The sequence below is a fragment of the Ischnura elegans genome, chromosome 13 (genome assembly GCF_921293095.1).
Source record: "Ischnura elegans chromosome 13, ioIscEleg1.1, whole genome shotgun sequence".
Lineage (NCBI taxonomy): Eukaryota > Metazoa > Arthropoda > Insecta > Odonata > Coenagrionidae > Ischnura > Ischnura elegans.
Genome location: NC_060258.1, coordinates 7,582,032 through 7,605,004, shown reverse-complemented (window position 1 = coordinate 7,605,004; position 22,973 = coordinate 7,582,032). Strand labels below are relative to the sequence as shown.

At 39.0% G+C, this 22,973-nt stretch overlaps 1 protein-coding gene across 1 annotated transcript in view; it reads left to right on the top strand.

The window, feature by feature from the left end:
- The window catches only part of LOC124170165 (zinc finger protein 501-like), a 47,317-nt gene extending 33,511 nt beyond the window's left edge, over window positions 1-13,806 (top strand). Inside the window, exon 5 of the mRNA XM_046548868.1 lies at window positions 11,605-13,806. Coding sequence (XP_046404824.1) covers window positions 11,605-12,743 — 1,139 coding nt within the window. The 3' untranslated portion in view covers window positions 12,744-13,806. The remainder of the gene's footprint in view (window positions 1-11,604) is intronic.
- The last annotated feature ends 9,167 nt before the right edge of the window (window positions 13,807-22,973 follow it).

Sequence of the window (22,973 nt, the reverse complement as noted above, 5' to 3'; positions counted from 1 at the left end):
TATAAAAGGATAATGGAGAGTGGCGAACCTATCATGCGTCATCGCATTAAACCGAATGTTCAATGTCAAATTGAAACGGTAATGTGCGATGACGCATATCAGAGTTTACCAAACGAGGTATATTTCGATTTAGAGGACGTCACCTTAAGAAATTTTCGCTATTTATCAATATTTTGACTTTATTTTTTCCTCGTAAAAGTTTTATAAATGATAAAAAAGTAATAAAAAATTTCCAGTGTTAATCATGACGTTAACATGGAAACATCCTTTCACATGCATTTGTGCAGGTCCGTCAGGATGTGGGAAGACCACATTCGTAACAAGGTTTTTAGAGAACTTGAACTATATGTTAGATAGTCCCATACGTAAGATAATTTGGTGCTGTGCTCCAGGAAGTGAGCCTAAAATACGATTACCTGTTCACTTTTTCTCCGAAATACCACCTTTTGAAGAATTTGGTGGCAATCCAACATTATACATGATCGATGACTTGATGAGCGAGGGAGCCTACAGCAAAGATGTGTGTAAATTATTCACCAGAGGTAGTCATCACTTTAACATTTCAGTGTTTTTGATCACGCAGAATATTTTCTATCAGAGCCCACAATCGAGAAATATATCTTTGAATTCAAAGTATATTGTCGCGTTCAAAAACCCCAGAGATAAGTTACAATTTGGCCATTTAGCTAGGCAGGTCTATCCGGAAAAATCGGGGGAATTGGAGAGGGTATATAAGCAGGTTACGCAAGAACCATTCGGTTATTTGGTTCTAGATCTTGGTCAGGACACTGACGAGAGATTCCGCTTTAGAACCAAAATTTTTCCCCAAGACGGTGCCACCGTCATTTACATGCCCCAACGCGATGAAAAGATTGAAGAACAATAAACACTTGCTCCACGTCCTAAAGCCTGCAAAGCCTAAATTACGCACTGCCATATTGAATAGCTCGGACGAGGAGTTGATTAAAACAATTTGCGATTGTTGCCTCAATACTCTAAACGGAAATCATAAGATTGATAAGCGATTGAAACCAACATTATCCAAGCATCGTAACACACTGAGAAAGTTGGTTGAACGGGGGACGAGTGTAAAAAGAAAACGAGCTCTTCTCGTACAAAAAGGAGGCTTTTTACCATTACTACTGGGTTCAATTTTAAGCGGTGTGATCGGTAGCCTGCTGGGAAAATGAGTTTGCAGAAAATGCTCGTAGTGAGTCCCGAAGTCTTTGATCGAAGTCGTGCAAAGGCTAGGCTGAGTAAATTGGATAAGGAAATGAAACTTGTGTTAGCGAGTAAAAGGCTCAAGGATATTGACAAGTGGCATTTGTATAAAAGGATACTCGATAAATATCTCGACTCAGTGTCAGACTTTAAATCTCCCGTACACGTTCCAATAGTGAAACGCACATCACCAACACAACTAGTTGAGGGTAGCGATGCAATGAGAAGGCGGTTAGACGAAATTAAGAGGACAAATTCAGAGTTGGATTCGACATGGGCACGAATAAAGGAACAAATCGAAAGCGATTCTCCACCGAGAAAAATGAAGCGGATAATAGCAACTCCAAGAGAGCCAAGCACACCTCCAAGGGCGCAAAGAATATCTCCAAAGGAGCGATGGACATCTCCGAGATCAATTCCAAGGCGAAGCAAGCGAAAAAGGGTACCAAAAATGTTTGGGGAAGAGTGGGACACGACGTAATAGCTAGCGTGTACAACAATCCCGCACATCCTGCTGGTTTTTCCACAGATAAAAAATTAAATAAAGCGACTGGAATCCCTATAAAAACAATTCGCGAGTGGTTGGAATCTCAAGAGGCGTACACGCGTCACAAGCCGGCGAGAAAAAAGTTTGTTAGAAACCGTTACGAAGTAAACTACATTGATGAGTGTTGGCAATGTGATTTAAATGATTTGAGAAGTTTGAAAAAATACAACAATGGGTTCTGTTATATTTTAACCGTAATAGACATATTTTCCCGCTATGCGTGGGCAAGTCCTCTCAAGTCAAAAAGACCAGAGGAAATTATAGAAGCATTTAAGGTCATATTTCGCGAACGCAAACCATTGAAAATTCAGAGCGATAAGGGAGGGGAATTTGTTAATAGCAAGTTTAAAAGTTTTCTCTCGGATCAAGGCGTAAAGTTTTATACTACTAGTAATCCCGAAATTAAGGCTAGCCTCGTGGAACGCTTTAATAGAACTCTCAAGACAAAAATGTATAAATATTTTACAAAATACGCAACTTATAAATATATCGATGTACTTCAGAAACTCATTAGCTCATATAACCTAAGCAACCATTCACGTATCGGGGTAGCTCCATCTCAAGTGAATGCAAAAAATGCATTTATGATTGTCAGTCGGAGAAAAAGCTTAAGAAAGGTGAATGTAAAATTCAATAAGGGTGATTACGTGAGAATCAGCAAGAGAGGCTTCCGTTCACCAAAGGATACACACCAAATTATACTAAGGAGATATTTCAAGTTTCAAGCATTGATCGAGCAAAACCAATACCAGCGTATGAATTGAAAGATTTGAACGGGGAGGATATAAAAGGAGGTTTCTATGCAGAGGAATTAGTAAAAGTCAACGTGTCTCCCGACACAGAGTACAGGATTGAGAAAATTTTGAGACGTCGGGGGAGTGGTTCTAATTTAGAGTATTTTATCAAGTGGGACGGATACCCATCGTCTTTTAACTCGTGGATTCATGCTTCTTCCGTTCATAAGGTATGAATGAATTTTATCTCACACTGCCCAGCGACAGCTCGAGGGATTTTTTCCCGAGAAATACGATAGCTCATTATCGTACAAAGTTGAGTCATCGCATCGATTTAGACAATAACGAGTGGTATGTCGGTCTTGCTGAGATTTCCATTCCATCTATTGAGGTAAATAAAGCCCCCGAAGATACACCTGCTGAAATTTCTACTCCTTTTATTGAGGTAAAAAAAGCTCCCGAAGACACACCTACCGTTATCGATAACTTTACCCCAGCTTCTCGCGGAGCAGACGAATTGACTCCTAAGGATAATAGGACCCGGACTGAAGAGGGATTAGTTCGAGGGGATAAAGAAGTTATAAATGTGAAACTTCAAGATGATTCATACTTTACAATTCCCATTGGTACTTATGACAGCATTGCGGTGGCATTTGCAAGGCCATACATTGCCTCCAGCGCACGAAAACAAACTTACATTTCAAATGAAGTAATGCGCTATATTGATAGATTGAGTGTAAGGATTAATCAGGTTGGAGTTGATGAACGCATATTACCACGGTCTGTGCAAATTTCAGCGAGCGGAGTAAAATACTCATTGTCTCCAGGAACGTATGAATCGTTTACCAGCTTATTCAATAGAACTTTGTCAGGCTTTAGTGGAAAAGGCAAGGAAAAGATAAAAAATGACCTATCGTTATTATCGGCTGTTCTTATTAGATTATCATTTAAAGATTCAACGTTGACAGATGATGAGCTAGCTGAAATCATTAATGGTGCCAGGGTAGAGATTAACACTAAAGACGGCATAGGAAACAGAGGAAAAAGAAGCATTGCAAATTCCTCAACAAATGTTTACGTTTACACAGATATAGTGAAACCTCAATTAGTCGGAGACACTGTGAGTCGTTGCATCCGCATCTTGAATTCAAAGATTGGGGAATATCAAACGTTCAACCCTATTTACTATTACCCCGTCGAGAAAAACAATATCGAGAGTGTGGAAATTCTATTGAGTGATAAACTCGGTGAAGCGATTTCTTTTCATAGTGGGGAGCAAAGCTCTATAGTGGTGTTACACTTTATAAAAAAGAATTGATTCACGTTAGTACATCATTTTACGACGAGATGGCACCGACGATGGATCGATATTACAGCTATTATTCCAAGCAGGTGGGGGGAGAGATTGGACCTTTGTATAGAGCCTCTTTTAGGGTGCAAAAGGGGAGGGGTATCGGGAGTTTCCTCGCTGGTCTCTGGCGATTCGCGAAACCTTTGCTTTTTAGTGGACTTAAGACTGTTGGTAAGGAAGCCGCGAGCGCTGGGGCAGCAGCTCTCGGAGACCTTGGAACGAAACCGGTTAAGGAGATACTGCGCAGTAGAATGAACGAGGCGGGTCAGAACTTGAAACGAAAGGCTGAGGAAAAGATAAAAGGCATGTCTGGAGGTGGGTTGAGAATCGCGAAACGTCCAAGGCTTAATAAAATAAAACATAGCGGTGGACGTAAAAAGCGACAGTCATCGAGAAGGCGAGGAGGAAAGAAGGTCGCTGGAGGAGGAGGAAGAGACATCTTTTCACGATAATGGCTGAGCACATGCTGTCTTCGTTGGATTTATTCCAACCCAATCCTCCCGTCCAAAATAACATCTTAGCAAAAAGACTCGTATCCTATAAACCCATTTCTTCGCTAGATAATCGCTCTGTCATAGAATTCCTGATCAAAGACTCTGGGGATGCGTACAAGGATTTGAATAGCATATATCTAAGACTTAAAGTGAAACTTTGTAAAAAAGACGGGAATGATTACGCTAGCTCTGACACGAATCAGCCAGGAGTAGTTAACAATATTTTGCACTCTCTCTTCGAACAGTGTAACGTTTATTTCAATGGGACGTTGGTCACTCCGTCAGAGGATAATTACCATTATAGGAGCTACTTGGAAAATGCTTTGAATTATGGTACTGATGCGAGCAGAACACATTTGCGAAATGTTGGTTGGGAACTGGATACGGGGGATGACATCAATAAGACAGATGCCTCAAATGCAGGTTTTAGCAAGCGTAAGGAGTGGTTCAATAATAGTGCCGAGGTAGAGTTGTATGGTAAAATGCATGTTGACGTATTCAATCAATCCGAACTGATGCTGGATCGAGTGGATATCGGTATAAGACTATTGTTATCTAATCATGCTTTCTATCTTATGGGTGGAGATGGGCTATTGAAGATTTTAGACGCAACTTTATACGTTCAACAGTTCGATATTAACCCATCCATTTTAGTTGCACACAATAAAATTTTAGCCAGTAATAATGCGAAATATCACTACAAGCGTACCGAGTTGAAAACTTTTACTGTTCCTTCAGGTGGGCGAACTTTGAGCCTCGACAATGCGATCGTGGGTCGAATACCTAATACAATTATTTTTGCAATGGTGGATAATGAAGCTTACGCTGGAGGTTTGAATAAGAATCCATTTGCTCTCTCTCACTATTCGCTCGAGAATTTTTCCCTCTTTGTGAACGGTGTGCAAATTCCTTCCGAGGGATTACAATGCAATTTTTCAAGTAAAAAGTATTGGGCACGTGCGTATGATACGATATTCTCAGGCAGTGGTATTAAGCATTACAATAGAGGTAATCAAATCACTTACGACATGTTCGGACATGGTTATTTTATGCTAATTTTTGATTTAACACCTGATGATTCTGGAAACGAGAATTATATAAGTCTTGGAGATAGAGGAGTTGTGAGAATAGAAACGAGGTTTGAGAATGAATTATCGAGAACGGTCACGTGTTTACTTTTCTCAGAGTATGATGCAACATTGGAAATTGATAAAAACAGAAACATTATCACAAACTTTTAGTCATGGATGGAATTCAAATTAACAGGTTACTAAGACCGCTCAATATATTCCGTGGAGTTTACGCATCCGATAGGTTACCGAAATCACCACGAAATGGAGTTTACATAATTAATTTAGACCCCTCTTATTTACCTGGCTCGCACTGGGTTGCAGTCTATTTACGCAATCATTTGGCCGAGTATTTTGATTCGTACGGCCTACCTCCTTTTATTCCGAACATATTAAAATTTTTAAAACCATTCTCCGTCACTCGCAATCACATTCAAATCCAAAGCTTTCGTTCGGATATTTGCGGTGAATATTGTTGTCTCTTTACCGCTAGTAAATCGTTAGGTCAAACACTACACAAATTCCTTAGACACTTTCATCACACCACCCCTCATCTCAACGACTGTCGAGTCCTGAAGCTGTTTCGACAGACCTTTAACCGGCTGAGGTGGACCAAATGTCATCCCAGGGCTCAGCGGTGCTGTTCCCGAATAAATACGATGAGCAGAAGGAGGGGGTAATTATTTGAGAAGAAGCAGTCGCAGAATGCAGATCGTAGTATCTATAACTTTCAGCCAAGGAGGAGTGACGGAGCTTGCAGCAGTCGATGTTGATTCAAACCGTCTATTTTGGGGCAGTTTCAAGAAACATGGAAAGCTCGTGGCTGGAGGAAAGAAGCTACGTTTCCCAGATCCTCTACAACGAGATGAGACTTCCTTTAACGAGGGATTCATATCTCACGTGGAACTTTCATCCACCTTGGAAGCTTTGACCGAGAATGCAATGGCACTCTATGCATACACCGAAGCAGAGTGTGAGTTCCTGACCGATCTCACGGGACGTACTTTCATCTCTCTCGAGAAAGAATTACACTGTCCTCCTCCCGAAAAATGCTCCGTTCCTGCCTATTCCTGCCTCAATCCATGTCACAAGTTGCGCAATAGTACCTGCGCATTGAGAGATGCACATTCATTAGCGCAATGGTTTCAGTACAACCGTCTCAAGGCGGAAGTTGATCCATGCTCTGATGACTGTTCCCCCACCCCTCCTCCATCGTCATCCTCCTCCTCTTAAGCAGTTACATTGCTTGTCATACATCAGTCGTCATGCAGACGTCGGAGACATCAGGACCTTCGCCGGTGAAGAGAAAGAGACCCGTTGAACAACCCATTTCTGCTTCATTCCACGACTTTAAGAATTTAGTGCTTCAAACTGTGTATTACTTGAACAGTGCAAAGACAAAGAGTGTGTGTATTGGATACGATCCCAGCAGTGACTTTGAATCGATCGTGCAATTTAATCAAGTTGGAAAGAAAAGTGTGATTGTTTCACAAAGCGAGTGGAAAAGTATCTTGAACTGTGAAAAGGATGTTGCTTTGTTCTTTTACAAAAGAGAAAAGCATTTTTTAACTTCCTGTTTGGCGTATGCAAATTACTTTGGGAAGACACATTTGGTTATTAAAAAAACTTTTAACTTAAAGGAAGATGAGTGGTTTGCATTTGTGAAACTCTTCAAGCTGATAGATCTTTTCCTCCAGAAACTGTCGGTTGGTCGTGACAAAGTGAGACATTTTCTCGCCACCAAACTAGCAAAGAACATCACAGATTGTGATTTTGAACGACTTGAATTAGAGATGGCACTCATAACATATGGTTTGGCTGATGAATAGCCTGTGTGTGAGTGAAAGGCTTTTTAACCTCTGGCACGAATGAGAGTTCTGTAAGTTAGAGAGTCTTGATGTAAGTTCAACCCCTGGCATTGGGCGTAAAAACCTTGTAAGTTGAACATACATCGCGATGAGCGCCATTATCGAATTTCAAGGATTCTCGGACAGCAAAGGAGATTTTATCGTCAAGGAGTTGGCAATCATTGCTGTACAGAATAAATGTTGTAATACGTGGTTATTTAAATTACCACCGAGACTGCTTTCTACAAAAGAGACATACTGGCTGAGAAATAACTATCACGGCTTGACTGAATATTCTGGAGACGTAGATTATCAGGATTTGGAGAGCATACTGTACAACTATACAAAGCAGTACAAAATACTATTCACCAAGGGTGCGCAAAAGGCGTCTTACTTAACCCGTTTTCTTCCCAAGGGAATTTGTGTGGTCAATCTGGAACTTTATGGTTGTCCCTCGTTAAAAAGATTAACTACAAATGAGGGATGTTTAATTGAAATGCATATGGATGGAAATCAGCAGTGTGCTAGAAAGAATTGTTTTAAGCTGGCGGATTGGTGTGAAAAAAATAAAGTATGTTAGATTTTATAGTAAATTGTATTGTTCCGTTTCTTTTCTTGGTCACGTTTTCTTTAATCATTTACAATTTTGTGCAAATGAGAAGGTACGATTGCATTGTGGGATATTTACTAGAGTATGATTACTTAAATGAGAGTGTTGGAGGATTGTCAGCGCTCAGACATGCTGTTCAACTATTTCAAGAACAATATAACATTAGTGGAGGTGGAGATATGAACTATGAAACTGTGAATATGGTGAATAATATAACCAACTCATCCGTGTGTGGATGATTATGTAAAATTTATTGTAATAAATATCTATTTATTTTTACCTTGGTCTTTTATTTTTGAAGGATAAATCATAACAACAATTTAAATAGTAAGTTTTTTTATTCAATAAATATCCACATCTTTCTCAAGTTTAAGTATAAACTTCATTACATGCAGACGAGTACCTATAATAGTGTCTGTGGTACCGTATCTCACTTTTGATTGTATATGGTCCGTGTAACACACAGGTTTTGCACCATCAACACAATCCCTTTGAATCATTCCTCCTCCTCCCTTTGCCTTTGAGCGGAATTGAGGTTGGTAGCACTCATGCACATCCAACCAGATGATCGGACGCTGCTCTTCCGCCAGGCGTCGCTTCCCCGGATCGGTAATGTTATCCTGACTGGTTACATTAAATCTCTCCACGATTGCCCCTGCTTCATTCCGGAAGCCGGAGAAAGTCACCTTCTGCCCAACCACTTCAATTTTCTTGTTCTGATGTCGGAATACACAACAGTACTCCGCGTTAAAAAGTACCGTGAGCACAAAATCTGTGCCCCGATGAGGGATGTAGATGATGTAAGTGTCCGAATCTGACTGCCTCTCCACCACGAGCTCAGTACCCTCAAGGTAAGCCTCGGGATGTCTATGCAGAGCGGCTGTACTGGTGTTCATGGTGACGTTGATTTGTAAAGAATGTTTTCCTACTGCAATCAACTCTGGTTATATAGCGGGTTAAGGGGGTGGTGGGGGTAAAACAAACCAGGACTTATTCAACCCTGGGAAGTTTGTTGACTCTGTTTTGAGAGGGGGGAGGGGACCTCCAGACACCCAAGGTTGAACGGCGAAGCAGACAGCCTTGACGGGGAAGACTGCATGATTTTTTGACGAGGTTATTACGCGTTGTTTTGCGATTATTTGGCGGTTTTTACTGCTTTTATTGACCTTGTTTTAGAAGGAACAAAACTATCCTACTGAATAAGTCATCTGTATGTTTATTGTGAAATCTTTTGTTAGTCATGATAATGACAATATGGACATCGAGACTAGTTTATAGCAAATAAATAATAATGGAGCACATGGTGTGAGATTCGTGTGTTTAAAAGTAAATTTCAGTCTGCATAGAAAATGTTAGCATGGAACCCGGTCGAATGAATGTAAAAATTATCTTTGCTTTAGGTCCATTTTAAATAATTCAAAAATTAGCTTAAAGCCGTGTCCCAATTGGCCATTTGGCTATGCCAATTCCAGGATTTAGCCATGACGCCATCTTGGAAGGATGTCCCAACTCGTTAGCCAGCATAAGGGAGGGAATTTAGGCAGCTAACGCAGCCGCCAGATTTAGGCATCGAGGAGTGCATCCTTCGCCCCACTTTTCCCATGATTCAAAGCGTGCAAAGCGTCTTCAGGAGAAAGGGCATCATGGGTGTCAACAAGGGATAGTACTTGTTTGCAAGTAGTGTTGATATTTTGAGACTTGTTCGAATAATTATTAATTTTTATTTTGTTTATAATAATGAAATTGTGTTAATGGAAGTGTAAGAATTACGGAGAAATTAGTTAAAGAGAAGGCGGCGTTAATTTTAATGCTAATTAATTTTTATATGTTTATGTAGGTATGTATATGTTATTTTATAACATTTTATACCGATCACATGTTATCTTTTGCTACCGTTTACAATTTTAACGTGTTAAATAATGCTTATTGATGTTTATATGCTTCTAATATATACTTAATTATGTAACACAATGTCTAAATTCTTATTTATGTAACACTTTTTTGTACGTTAGGTTAACACCCGTAAGAATAAACTATTATTATTATATGTTATTGGACTAAGTCCCGAAATTGGAATCGGAATAAGTAACAAAAATTAAAATCTATAGTGATTATAAGATGATACCGAAACCTGATTTATGTACGTAAAGCATACTTTAAATAAATTTTGAAAATAATTCCCAAGTCAGACGGTAATCGTTTTGAATAGACTAAATAGACCTGTTCTTAATAGTACAAAACTAGAAATTAATTTGCTAAAATATAAGGAATTCGAAAAAGTACTTGGTTGAGAGACGACGAAATATTACAAACTAATAAAAAGGAATATACGCTAACATTTCGCCACAAACTTAGCTAAAACCTCTAACAAAACCATACGGAACTAAAAATACGAATTTGAAAGTTTACCCCTACTTTACTATTACAAAAAGGTTGTCTAAGTTACTAAAATTATGATTAAATACTCTTCTCCGACATCTAGTACTCAAAATTACTTGACACATCACATTTTAACAATTTAGGGTGGGTTTTGTTCATCATTTGTTCACATCATTCCGAATATCTCTTGTTTTGCATTGGCCTAGTGCCCAGTAGATGGCAGCACCTGCGTAAGGATGTCCCAATTCATGCTCCCTTGTGGTTGGCTGCCCAGAATCTGGCTGGCTAAATACATGATGCCTAATGGCTAACGAGTTGGGACACGGCTTAATTCTTTTAAATGACCACATTCGTATTCACCCTTTCACCGTGGGATTAGCTTTGTAAGGTTTAACATGTGATCAAGTACGAAGCTTCCTTTGAGTAGAAATATTGTTTCAATTATGTAGACTTAAGATAAATGCCCCAGGAACGAAATCAGTATGGCTTAGAAACAACCGAGCTTCATTTTAATCCCATAATGGTAGGAGTTTGGTATTTTTGTTCTGCATTGTGATGATCGTGAGTATCCATGCTGATTTTTTTCTCGATAGATTATGTTTCTAGTGGTCAGTTTTATCCACCTCACCACAGGAAGTATATTTAGGGGCAGTAATCTTTTCCCTATGATTGCTCATTATGGGGACCTTAAATGAATATTTTTTTCATTGAGGGACAGAAAATTATTTTCTGAATTCAACAAAGAAAATCACATGTAAATATGTGTTTTCCTATGCGACATATTCAATTAGAATTATATATATATATAATATTTATATATATACTACTTCATTCATTCACAATGACGCCTTAAGCGCAAACATACGTATAAATTCATATGTAAGGAAAGAAAATATATATATAATACATAAACACAACTACATATCGATGGCTAAGTTCTTGCAACACGTATTTCAAAATTAGCAACTTCTCAGGAGAGCAAAAGAAATATTTTTTTACTTATGCTCTGAAATTGAAAACCAAAATTTCAAAGAACTGAAGAAAAGGTATTCATTTACTCATTTGGAAAGAAAGAAGAATTTTACTTGCATTGTATTTTTTAATTTTATTGCAATTAAAGATACCAGTCTCAAACCGGCCGAATTTGAGGTACGTGTTGTGAGAACTTAGCCATCGATAAACATGCAAACAAACTCAAACATCTGGCTTAAAATTGATGAGAATATTGAAATCTGGCCCTTTTAAGAATTGATACTTTACATGACAGAACGTGATTTTTGAAAATGGTGTTTTATCATGTATTGGGAGATTTATATACTAATTGTTGTTTCTAATTTTGATGCCGTTGCAGAGTCATCAATCAGAGAATTGTCTCTCACTGCCCTTATGTCGAGCGAAAGTGGCAGTTCTTGTGAGCCTACCACATCGAAGACTTCATGTGGGCTGGAGGGGGAAAAACAAGGGCCGAAGAAAAAAGGAAATGAGAGACCTTACTGTTGCAGCATTTGCTGCAAGTCTTTCACTTTGAGTTCTTCTCTCACCACAAACATGCGAAAACACACGGGAGAGAGACCATATTCATGCAACACGTGCAGCAAAACCTTCAGTAATAAGAGCCAGCTCAACACACACTTCCGTACACACTCGGGAGAGAAGCCGTACGTCTGCAACGTGTGCAGTAAGTCCTTCAGTCAGAGGAGCACCCTCGTCTCCCACATGCGTACCCACACTGGAGAGAAACCTTACTCATGCAGCATTTGCTGCAAGTCTTTCACTGTGAGTTCTTCTCTCGCCCCACACATGCGAACACACTCGGGAGAGAAGCCATTTACGTGTAAATTGTGCGGTAAATCCTTCTCTCGGAGTAACCAGCTTGTTACGCACACGCGTACACACACGGGAGAGAAACCGTATTCATGTAGTGAGTGTGAAAAATCTTTCTCTGATAGGAGCATCTTAGTTAGGCATGTACGCACACACTCGGGACAAAAGCCTTTTTCATGTAGAATTTGCTGCAAGTCTTTCACTGTGAGTTCTTCTCTTGGCGCACACATGCGAACAAACTCGGGGGATAGGCCTTTTTCATGCACAATCTGCAAAAAATCTTTCACTCAACCGATTTCTCTCAAACGTCACATGCAAACACACTCGGAAGAGAAACCTTATTCTTGCAACGAGTGTGGAAAGTCTTTCTCAGTTAAGAGCAACTTAGTGACACATCAACGCACGCACTCGGGAGAGAAGCCATTTATATGTAAGGTGTGCAGTAAATCCTTCTCTCAGAGTAACCAGCTTGTTACCCACACGCGTACACATTCGGGAGAGAAACCGTATTCATGTAGTGAGTGTGAAATGTCTTTCTCTGCTAAAAGCAACTTAGTTGCGCATGTACGCACGCACTCGGGAGAGAGACCTTATTCTTGCACAATCTGCAAAAAATCTTTTACTCAACCAAATTCTCTCAAACGTCACGTACGGACACACACGTGAGAGAATCCTCACATCTGCAATGTGCGCAGCAAGTCCTTCACTCGCAGGGACAACTTTCTTTTCCACATGCCTACCCATGCAGGAAGGAAACCGTATTCTTTTATCATTTGCTGCAAATCTTTCACTGATAGAAGCAGACTCTATACACACATCCGTACACACACGCAGCATAGGGACCTAACTCATGCGAAAAATGTGATATCTTTCTCGAATAACAACCACTCAGTGAGACATATTCGTACACACAGTGGAGAGGAGCCCTGTATCTGCAAAGTGTGCAGTTAGACATTCCCTCAGGGAGCATCCTTGATTCCCACATGCTTGCCGACATTGGAGAGAGGTCTCATTCATGAAACAAGCGTGAAAAGTCTTTCTCGAGACTGCACTACTTAGTGGCTCATTTTCGTAGACATACTGGAGAGAAGTGTTATTATCATTTTATCATATAATTATTATTAGTATTTATTATTATTTTTATTATGTATCATTTTTGCATAATAATTTCTAATTAGAAGTATGAGATTAAGTTAGCCAAATAAATGAATTTATAATGTCATGAAAATACTTTTATCATTGCACATAAATTGATCTATTGCGTATATTTTACAAAGGTAGACCTACACCTCAGCCACCACTTACAGACTTGGTTCAATACTGCTTCATACGTATGTCTCTAAAAATTCTATCAATGTGTTGTAGTGTAATATGTGCGCCCCTATAAATATGGAATAATTTGTTATATTCTAATGGCAATAAAATTTGCTGGCTACTAATATATGACGGAAAATTGTTTGCCCTTCAAAGTTGTTCAACAGAGAAATGTAGGGAATTTAATTTTCAAACGGAATTCCAACAATGCTAGGGTAACTTTGGTAGTCAACCAGTTGTCATCCCGTCTATGTATGAAGGATAATTGAATGGAAAATTTATCATTTTAAATATGTACTTATGTAATGCATGGACCTTGTCTTGAGATGATTTTATCTGAAATATAATATACTACTAGAAGAATTTCACCGATATTTTCGTTAAGCGTTAGAAGCACCTGGCCAAAAATTATGAATGCATAATCTCCACGTTGAGCATTTTCAATCGTTGAGAAGTGGTTTGGTGGTGGAACCAAAATTTAAGACTTCAAAATATCGCACTTGCTTGAATTGCCATAGATTTGATTAAGTTTGACATTGTAGGAACTGCCGTGACGCTTTTAATCGGTACCCCTATTTTCTGAACATCTGGCATCATTAACTTATAACTACATTTTAGCATATTAAAAATGTAAATATGATGTTCAACGGAGTGCCGTAGTTACAGCCATTGTAGGTACTCAATTAAATACTCTCAAACAAAATGGAAATTTTAAAACAGGATATTTAAGGGTCCATGTAATAGTATTTTACTCATTACCGTCTTATACAAAAAGTTATGACTCACCTCATGTCAAATTGACTATAATTTTAAATCCAAATAAGGCATTTCGTTCACCGTAGCAAAAACTGCGATCCAATATCGGCACCCATCTTTGTGTCGATTCTCCGTAGTAATCAAATCTATGAATAAGTACTTAATATAAAAAAACTTCGTCGGCTAAAGTACAATATGCGATCGAGTCAACATTGGAGAGAGAACGTTCTAATTAAGATAGATTCATTAGGAAATTGGTTGCGCTCAATTCATTGTCTTATCTCATCTTTAGTGTCCGTAGTTTCCCATTGTGTCACTCAGAAGACTTCACTTTATGGTTTCACATATAATTCCAAAGTCTTTCACAGGTTGTCTCATAAATATCACTATGAACAGTGGTGAAAACAACGCAAAGCTCATTGACGCCCGAACGCGGCCGACTCAGGAACCTTAACTTGAAGACATACGGCATGTGAAATTTTGTCCATCTGTACTTTCATTCAACTGAGAACTTTCTGATAATTATTATATAATAATTATGTATTAACAATTGTTATGGTTCCAAAAATTATTTTGCGAAAGTAGTGTGAACTAAACACACGCAGCATAGCCGTATTATAAACTGTGTCGTGTATATAGGGAACACATTTGCCATTAAAAGCCTGTCATTGCGGAGAGTAATCGTTTCAACATATGTAGTCTGATAATGGCGTATTGGAGTTTCCTGCTGAAATAAGGGAGTGTGCCAGAGGTTCTCTTCCTTCGTTGGAGCCTTCCTCGATCAAGTACTGAAAAATCAGCTGGTTTTAGGGATCAAGGATAGATATACATCAAGGCGCTGTATTATTAGAGTGAAGAATTAGGATTCGAAGAGGCTCTAGAGATTGAATCAGCTCATCGAAAGGAATACATGAACGCCACATCCGGTGGGCTGGTAAGTGTCCCAGGACTGGCATCAGATCTGAGCGTTAACTTTGTAGCTTAAGAGGAATGCATGTATCCAGACGACGCGGAAATGGAAGACTTCTGGGCATCGAAGAGAAGGAGCATTGAAAGTCGCAGAACTCCAGTGGAATCAGCTCTCTGCAGTCAACTTCCGAAATAATCATGACAGGTAAGAGTTAAATTTCAACAAATAAGAAGGCGCATAGTAATTTTATTGCCGTGGAGACTGTTGGAGTTAGTACTCCAGCTAATTGTATTTGTTGCGGCTGTCAAAGGTACGTGAGGATTTAGTGCAGATTTAGAACTGCCAAATATAATTTGTAGCACAAATCGGGTATGTACAATCATTGTGCTCAAATAATAGTGCAGGCATGTACAATGATTCAATATACTCAGATAACGGCTAGGACTTTTACTAGTTGCGTCATACTTTGCGAAAATACTGTGTGTGCCTCCAGATGTATGGTTGCATAATTATACCTCTCATATTTAGGAAGAAATTGACTGGAGGTCGTGAGATATTATTCATTTTAATGGAATGGTTTGTTTCCAAAATGGATATTTACTCGATATCATCGGCAATTCCCACTGTCTCTAATGGTAATATTTTTTTCCATAATCCGCTGGAAGCCACAAATGTCAAATTATTCAGACCAACTCATTATACCTAAGGGAATTGCGTTGGTAAAAGTGGACCACATGGGCAGAGTATTATGTTTTTGGTGTTCGTATTGGTGGTCGTTCCATATAAGACGTGGTTAGTTAGGGCTCTAAACTTTGATGTCTTTCTTTCATATTAATTCAGTGAGATAAATAATACTTTAACCCATTTGAAACGGTGGAGTTATCGCCTTAGCATGACTGAGCCCATGTTCGGAGCATTTTTGCAGGGTGTCCTATAATAAGGGTCTCACGGATAATGCCGCACTCTCAGCACCAACCTTTTTGGACCCTTCCTAGCGGGGACTCCGCATTATCTCCGAGGGCAGTGGGGCTCCCTCTTTTTGGAGTTTATATCCCTACCGGTGGCATAGGCTCACGGTCAATCATGCTTTGTTTAAATGAATGAGCTATATGGATAATGGATGGTTTCACGTAATTTGCAGACTTCGAATTCAATTCCCTGTTTTATTCCGAGAATACTTACAATTTGAGTAAAGCTAAACCGTCAGTATGAACGCGTTTAATGCAGCAACAATTTCCTTGTTGATTTTTTTCCTTACTGAAATGGAGATATAAGTAAATATTTATTGTAGAATTTCGTTTAGAAATTGTAAATGCTGCTTAAAAGACAAAGAATGCAATTTTTAGCTTTACTTTTTTGAGAAAGGAACAAATATATATTTCGAAAACTGAATGAACAATTGAATAACCGCGGTCCCTTATCACAGAGAGTTGTAACATACGACGAGGGGTTCGGGTACCTGCTCCCTGATTTAGAGGGTAAGTCGGCCTAAATCCCGCTTCCATTTGTCCCGAAACTTCGCGAAGACTTTAAGAATCCGCTCATCCATGGGTTTCATAAAAGAGGAAGAGCAATTAAAACGTTTATTTTCGGTATTCCTTTGCCTACGTAAGAAATTCTCTGAAAAACATTTGCGTCCGTCGTGGTCAAAAAACGTCCTGCCGCACGCATATTTTTAACTCCGCCGTCATCACTAGGGAAAGGGTTAATTATTTGGCTGTAATTAAATAATACCACATAACATGTTTTTTACTGAGTCATGTGAATGTTCCACTAGAGTATTTAAGGTGTGAAAAATTATAACTATCGTGTGATTAACACGATAAATGTGCAGACCATCACCGTAGGCGCAAATTGGTTTACATATTTTTTGGACGAGTAATATAGCAAAGAGAAGGCGAAACAAGTTGGAATGCTTAGCGTGCAGGCAAGCAGCATCAAGAGTCAGTTTTATATCACTCTGATGTCGTTTTGATATCACCAACATCACTTTTACATCAGGTGAGTTTGCCGACGTATGTTAGATATCTTTTCCCGCCATAAAAGTGATATCGTTCGAAGTATCTAAAAGTGATATTCGATATATATATATATATAAGTTCGATGTAAAAATGATATTAGTGGAGGAGAGAAAAAGAGGATGTAAAATGGTATGAGGCCTGAATATAGAAGAAGTGTGGTCCGCCCATGCCTTCCCCTTATGACTATGAACACTGATAACGTTGTTGGGGATCTGTGAGGGAATTATGAGTCGCCCAGGCGGCAACGGGGAAGTTTGCCCCGGGCCTCCAATTACAGGTGGGCCCGAGAAAAAAGCTCTCATTGTAAGTATTCTTTAGGTGGAGAGGGGAAAGAGAAAATAGTTCCGGGCCACCAAATGTCTCCTGGATACCCTGTCTCAGGATTGCCCTAAAGAAACGGGGGAAGCTTTCTCCACTACAAGTTACGCAACTTCAGACCACAAATTTTCAGAGAAAATTGTATGACTCACACCAACTCGGACGTCCTTCAACCACATCAGCAGAGAAGGTTGGTTCAAAGTTGTAGCAACGTTACAAATGTTGCATTGTAATGTTAACGGTGACGCAACGTTTTAAAACGTTTAAATGGCAGCGTTACATTGCAACATTGTGGGCAACGTTTTTATTTGTCTATTAGATTTCCCATTCCATAATCTACGGTTTAATCGTTTCTACGTCCAGTAATGGCGTATGAAACAGCTTTTTTGGGGATGCATCGACTTTCATGATTCAGATTTCGTGATTTTAGAATATTTTCAACGAAGGTGCCAAATAACTAATAAAGCGGGTAAGGAAAGGCAGCTTAAAGATGAGATACGAATGAGATAGAAGGTATGGATGGAGTGAGTACGGATTTGGAATGGAATGTTGGGAACCGTGGTATAGGGGGTAAAATGTTACGAGGTACGGCGAAGTGCTGGATATGGTAGGTGAGGATAGGCATCTTTAAGATGAGATACGGAGGAGACAAGGTATGGATGAAGCGAGGACTTAGCGGAGAGGAGATGATGAAAAAAGTGTGATAGAGGGTGAAATGTTACGAGGAACGACAAAGTGCTGTACATGGTGGGTGAGGATAGGCAGCTTTAAGAATAGATACGAAAAAGACAGAAGGTATAGATGGAATGAGTACTTAGCGTTGAAGAGATGTTGAAAACAGTGTCACAGAGGGTAAATTTTACTACAAACGACGAAGTGCTGGACATGGTGGGTGAGGAGAGGCAGCTTTAAGATGAGATGTAAAGGAGACAGAAGATATGGATGGAGGTAGTACTTAGCGAGGAAGGGAATTTTAAAACAGTGTCATGAAGGGTAAAATGTTACGAGAAAGGACGAAGTGCTCGACATGGTGGGTGAAGATAGGCAGCTTCTAGATGAGATACTGAGGATACAAATGATTTGCATGAAGCGAGTACTTAGCGGGGAAGGGATGTTGACAACAGTGTTATAGATGGTATATTGCATTGAAGAACGACGAAGTGCTGGACTTGGTGGGTGAGGATAGGAACATTAAAATGAGAAAGGAAGGAGACAGAAGGTATGGATGGAGCGAGAGCTTATCAAGGAGGAATGTTGAAAACACTTTATAGAGGGTAAAATGTTACGAGGAAGGACGAAGTGCTGCACATGGTGGGTGAGGATAAGCAGATTTAAAATGAGATACGAAGGAGACAGAAGGTATGGATGGAGTGAGTAGTAAGCTGGTAGAGGATGTTGAAAACAGTGTCATAGAGGGTAAAATGTTGCGAGGAACGACGAAGTGCTGGACATGGTGGGTGAAGAGGGGCATATACTAGATGAGATACGGAGGAGACAGAAGGTATGGATGGAGCCAAAACTTAGCGGGGAGGGGATGTTGAAAACATTGTTATAGAAGGGTAGATTGTATTGAGGAAGGACAAAGTGCTGCACATGGTAGGTGAGGATAGGAACATTAAGATGAGATACGAAGGAGACAGGAGGTGTGGATAGAGTGAGTACTTAGCTTGGAGGGGATGTTGAAAACAGTGTAATTTAGGGTAAAATGTTACGAGGAACGACGAAGTGCTGTACATGGTGGGTGAGGAGAGGCAGCTTCTTGATGAGATACGGAGGAGACAGAAGGTATGGATGTACCGAATACTAAGTGGGGAGAAGATGTTGAAAAAAGAGTTATTCAAGGTAAAATGTTACGAGAAACGACTAAGTGTTGTACATGGTGGGTGAGGAAGGGCAGCTTTAAGGAACGCGAATATCCAATTATATTGATACTTTGAGTAGGTGATGGTCGAAAACGTAACGCCAAAATTTAAATATGCGAAACGTATGGCTAAAATATTGTGCGATCAATTTAAAATTTCAAAAATAAATACTTTTGGTCCAAGTTAACTTAATATGTACACCGCATAGCTATAATGTATACATATCTATTGATGGTGATTTTAGGAGAGATAAGATATCGCAATAGGGGAGCTATCCGCTTTTACGTCTTCAATTGTTCTCTATTTCTTCTCCTGACTCAGAGGTTAACCCTGAGAGTCGAAATATTTGCAGAGCGATGAGAATTTGATAGCTGCAGACAGAGAACTTCCTGAATGACTTGAATTGCTTCTTATCGCCCAGAAACTTTATCAAATCTTCGAATAGTTTCATGTTTGTGTCAAAGAAACATCCTATAAGCGTCTCAATTTTAATACCAGCCTCTTCGTTAGAATTAATCCCTTTATTGCTATAAGACGTTGAAGTCATTATTGAGTAATTTATCGTCGACTCACAGTGGTCATTTTAAAAGAAAAACGAGGATGAACAGCGCATGGAATAAATTATTCATACCAACCTTGCTCGAAAATGTTCGCGATACATTATTTGAGACAAGTTCAGGTTCGGATTCCGGTAAAGGCAGATGATTTGCTCTCTGGGGAACATTCCTACAGGTAAGTTCCAGTTAAGAAATTGCCGTGTTGGTACAATATTTAAACCTGTCAGATTTATTTTTATCTTATTTTAACTGTAATGATTGTGTGCTTTAGGAGAGGGAAGTGTTGCTGCAGGAAACTTTCAATGCAATCAAATAGAAGATGGAATCATTGGTGATAAAATATGTTATTAAAGCTTCTTCTTGAAACCGTTGTCCACAGTGTCTGCCTTGGGAACGCCAAAATCCAAGCTGAGTCGCCCCTTGGAGTAGCTGACGGTCGATAACATTAAATAAAAATTTAAATATGCGAATCGGATGGCTAAGACGTTGTGCGATCAATTTAAAAGTATTTTGTGTTTTTTGTGGGACGCGACTAAAATATAAAATTCATTCTCACTTGAAATTTTCGAAAATTAATACTTTTGGTCCACGATAAATCAGCATGCGCAACATATGACTTTGAAGTAAATATAATTATTGATAAAAAGGCATAAAAATTCGCACAGTTTGAGTTTGCTCACGTTAAGCATGTATCGATTCGTGAAACGAAAGATTAAAAGACAAATACGCTAATATCAAATCTTAAATTAACAATCGGTCAGTATGTCTATCCCTGATTGATAAGTGTGAACCTCGCGGGGTCATTTTTGAAAATTTTTGCACAGACAAAATATGACGAAAAAATGGCTCAAAAAATAAAAGAAAAAAAAACAAAAAGTATTAAAATAAATTCAACATGTAAAATAAGTCGTCCGGGTGAGTTCAATATGAACTCGAAATAATGGCGTTTATGCCTTTAAAGTTCTTCCTTAAGCATAGTATTCTACATCCACATAATAACCTCTAGGGTGTTTGGCAAGGGGTGATCTATCACCAGCAGGGGCGCAGCTAGGGATTAAGGCATAGGGCAACTATAATATCGGATGTGTGGGGGTATGGAATACCCACCAGGATAAGCTGTAAGTGCGATATTAATGAATTTCGGAATTTATAAGATAAATTGTACAAAAAGAGAGTTTTACGTCTTCCTGAGGAATGTTTTATTAATCCTTACACTATTGTTTTAGCAATATTTATCCATTATAGAAAAACGGATAAACTTAAAAATTTCTCTGAGCTCTGGGGGGGAGCTCGTTTTAACCCCCAAAACCCCTCTTTCTGCGCAACTGATCACCAGCATGCAGCATACAAGAGCAGCGCATGGTCGAAGAATCATTACGCATAATACTAAATATACGTGCATATTCTTGCATAGACAAAACTTGCAAATGATCTGTAATTCTTATAGAAAATCCATTTAAGTTTAGAAAAAACACAAGATGCAATGAATTGTCCTCGCGAGTGACATGTCTGTTATCCTTAATAGCACTGGCGTATACATATTGAGGGCATAAGGCGGGGGTGTGTCCATTCTTGCGGGGCTCCCCGCATTAGCGAACATTATAGAACAACAATTGTAACTTTTTTATATCATAAGACAGCATTGTCTTGCAAATGCGTGAAACCAGTTTGACTAAAACTATCCAAAACTTTGCTACTAACTTGATTATTTTTCATTAAAATAGAATTATAGGTAGGCGAAAATATCTTTTGGGCCCTCCTTGAATTTTTTCTGTATCCAGTACTGCTTAATAGTACGAGGAAATAATGATATATTGTCCATTTTGCAGTTAATTTATTTTATTTTCTTCCCATTGATCACGTCTTCCATAGTACGGCTCTTAACGTAGGATACCTATGGTTCGACTCACCTGAGAGAGCAATTTGCGTGCCATTGCCGTAATATTACGACCTGCTTATCTTTGTGAGGATTGCCATGGACGTAATATTATTTATCGTCCATCTATTTTATTGACCTCGTTTACGTGAAGCCGTAATATTTCGCTGATGGTACTTTTCCAGTTTACTGCTCAGTGGTTCAGTTATTTCAAAAAGCAACTGCTCAATGGAAAAAGAGTTCTTTTGATGTCTTGAGGACGAAAAGTCTGTAGCTACCGGCACCCTCATCTCAGCCTACTTTGTGTGAAAATTCTTTGGAGGAAAGAACCGTTCGTTGAGGGTGCAGTGACCCTTTTTGTCATCCAAGATTTTGAATGATTTGCTTGGAACAATGCTTTTGTATGATTTCCATGGTTTAATTAGATCAAATTTAGCATATCAAAAAATATTATGCATTTTATGGCGATACATCATTTGTTGCATCTTTTTTATTTTCCAAAAACAGTAGATTTTCAAAATTAAATAATATATTTAAAAGTTCGCCATGAATGCTATTTAACTCATTCACAAAGAAGATCAAAGTCCATTTTTATTGAAATACACATCGATTTAAATATATTCTATTGTTTTAAAAAAATTGCGAATTTATTAAAAATGGCTGGATTTTTCAGTGGGGCTTTAACATTAGCGGCCGGCACTCAAAGTGCCAAGATTGCATTAATTTCCGCAAACGGCGAATAGTCTTGTCCGCTGCATATCATGGCAGTGACCTGAAGTGGAAGTTTGGACGATGAAATTTGTGGTGCGGAATATTATGTCACAAATTTTATAAGAAACATAGTTGGAGTTACTTTTGCAAGAAATCGCGTAAGATTCCAACTACTAACTATAACCAATAATGTAACATTACTTTATAAATTTACAGTACTATTTCCATGATATCACTTGCCATTGTCTTTTTGACCTTCAAATTCTTTTTCTTGGGGTCTTCAGTTCGTATTCTAGTGTCCAAATTGCATAGCTTGCATCTCAGGTGAAATTCGATATAAAATCCCTTTCGAATTTCTCTAACTTCCATGGCCGATATAGTGCACTCAAAGTGTAAACGCCGGGTTATCCTCCTCACTACTTTATCTTCCTCCCCCACTCTATTGCAAATTACTTAATATCTCCCTCGTCTTCTCCAAACATTAAAAATCTTCGTTGTGCAAAACGTTACGTTGGAATGGTGCACACCTCCTTTCACAAGATTCAATCTTCCATGAATGCCCCGTAGCTTT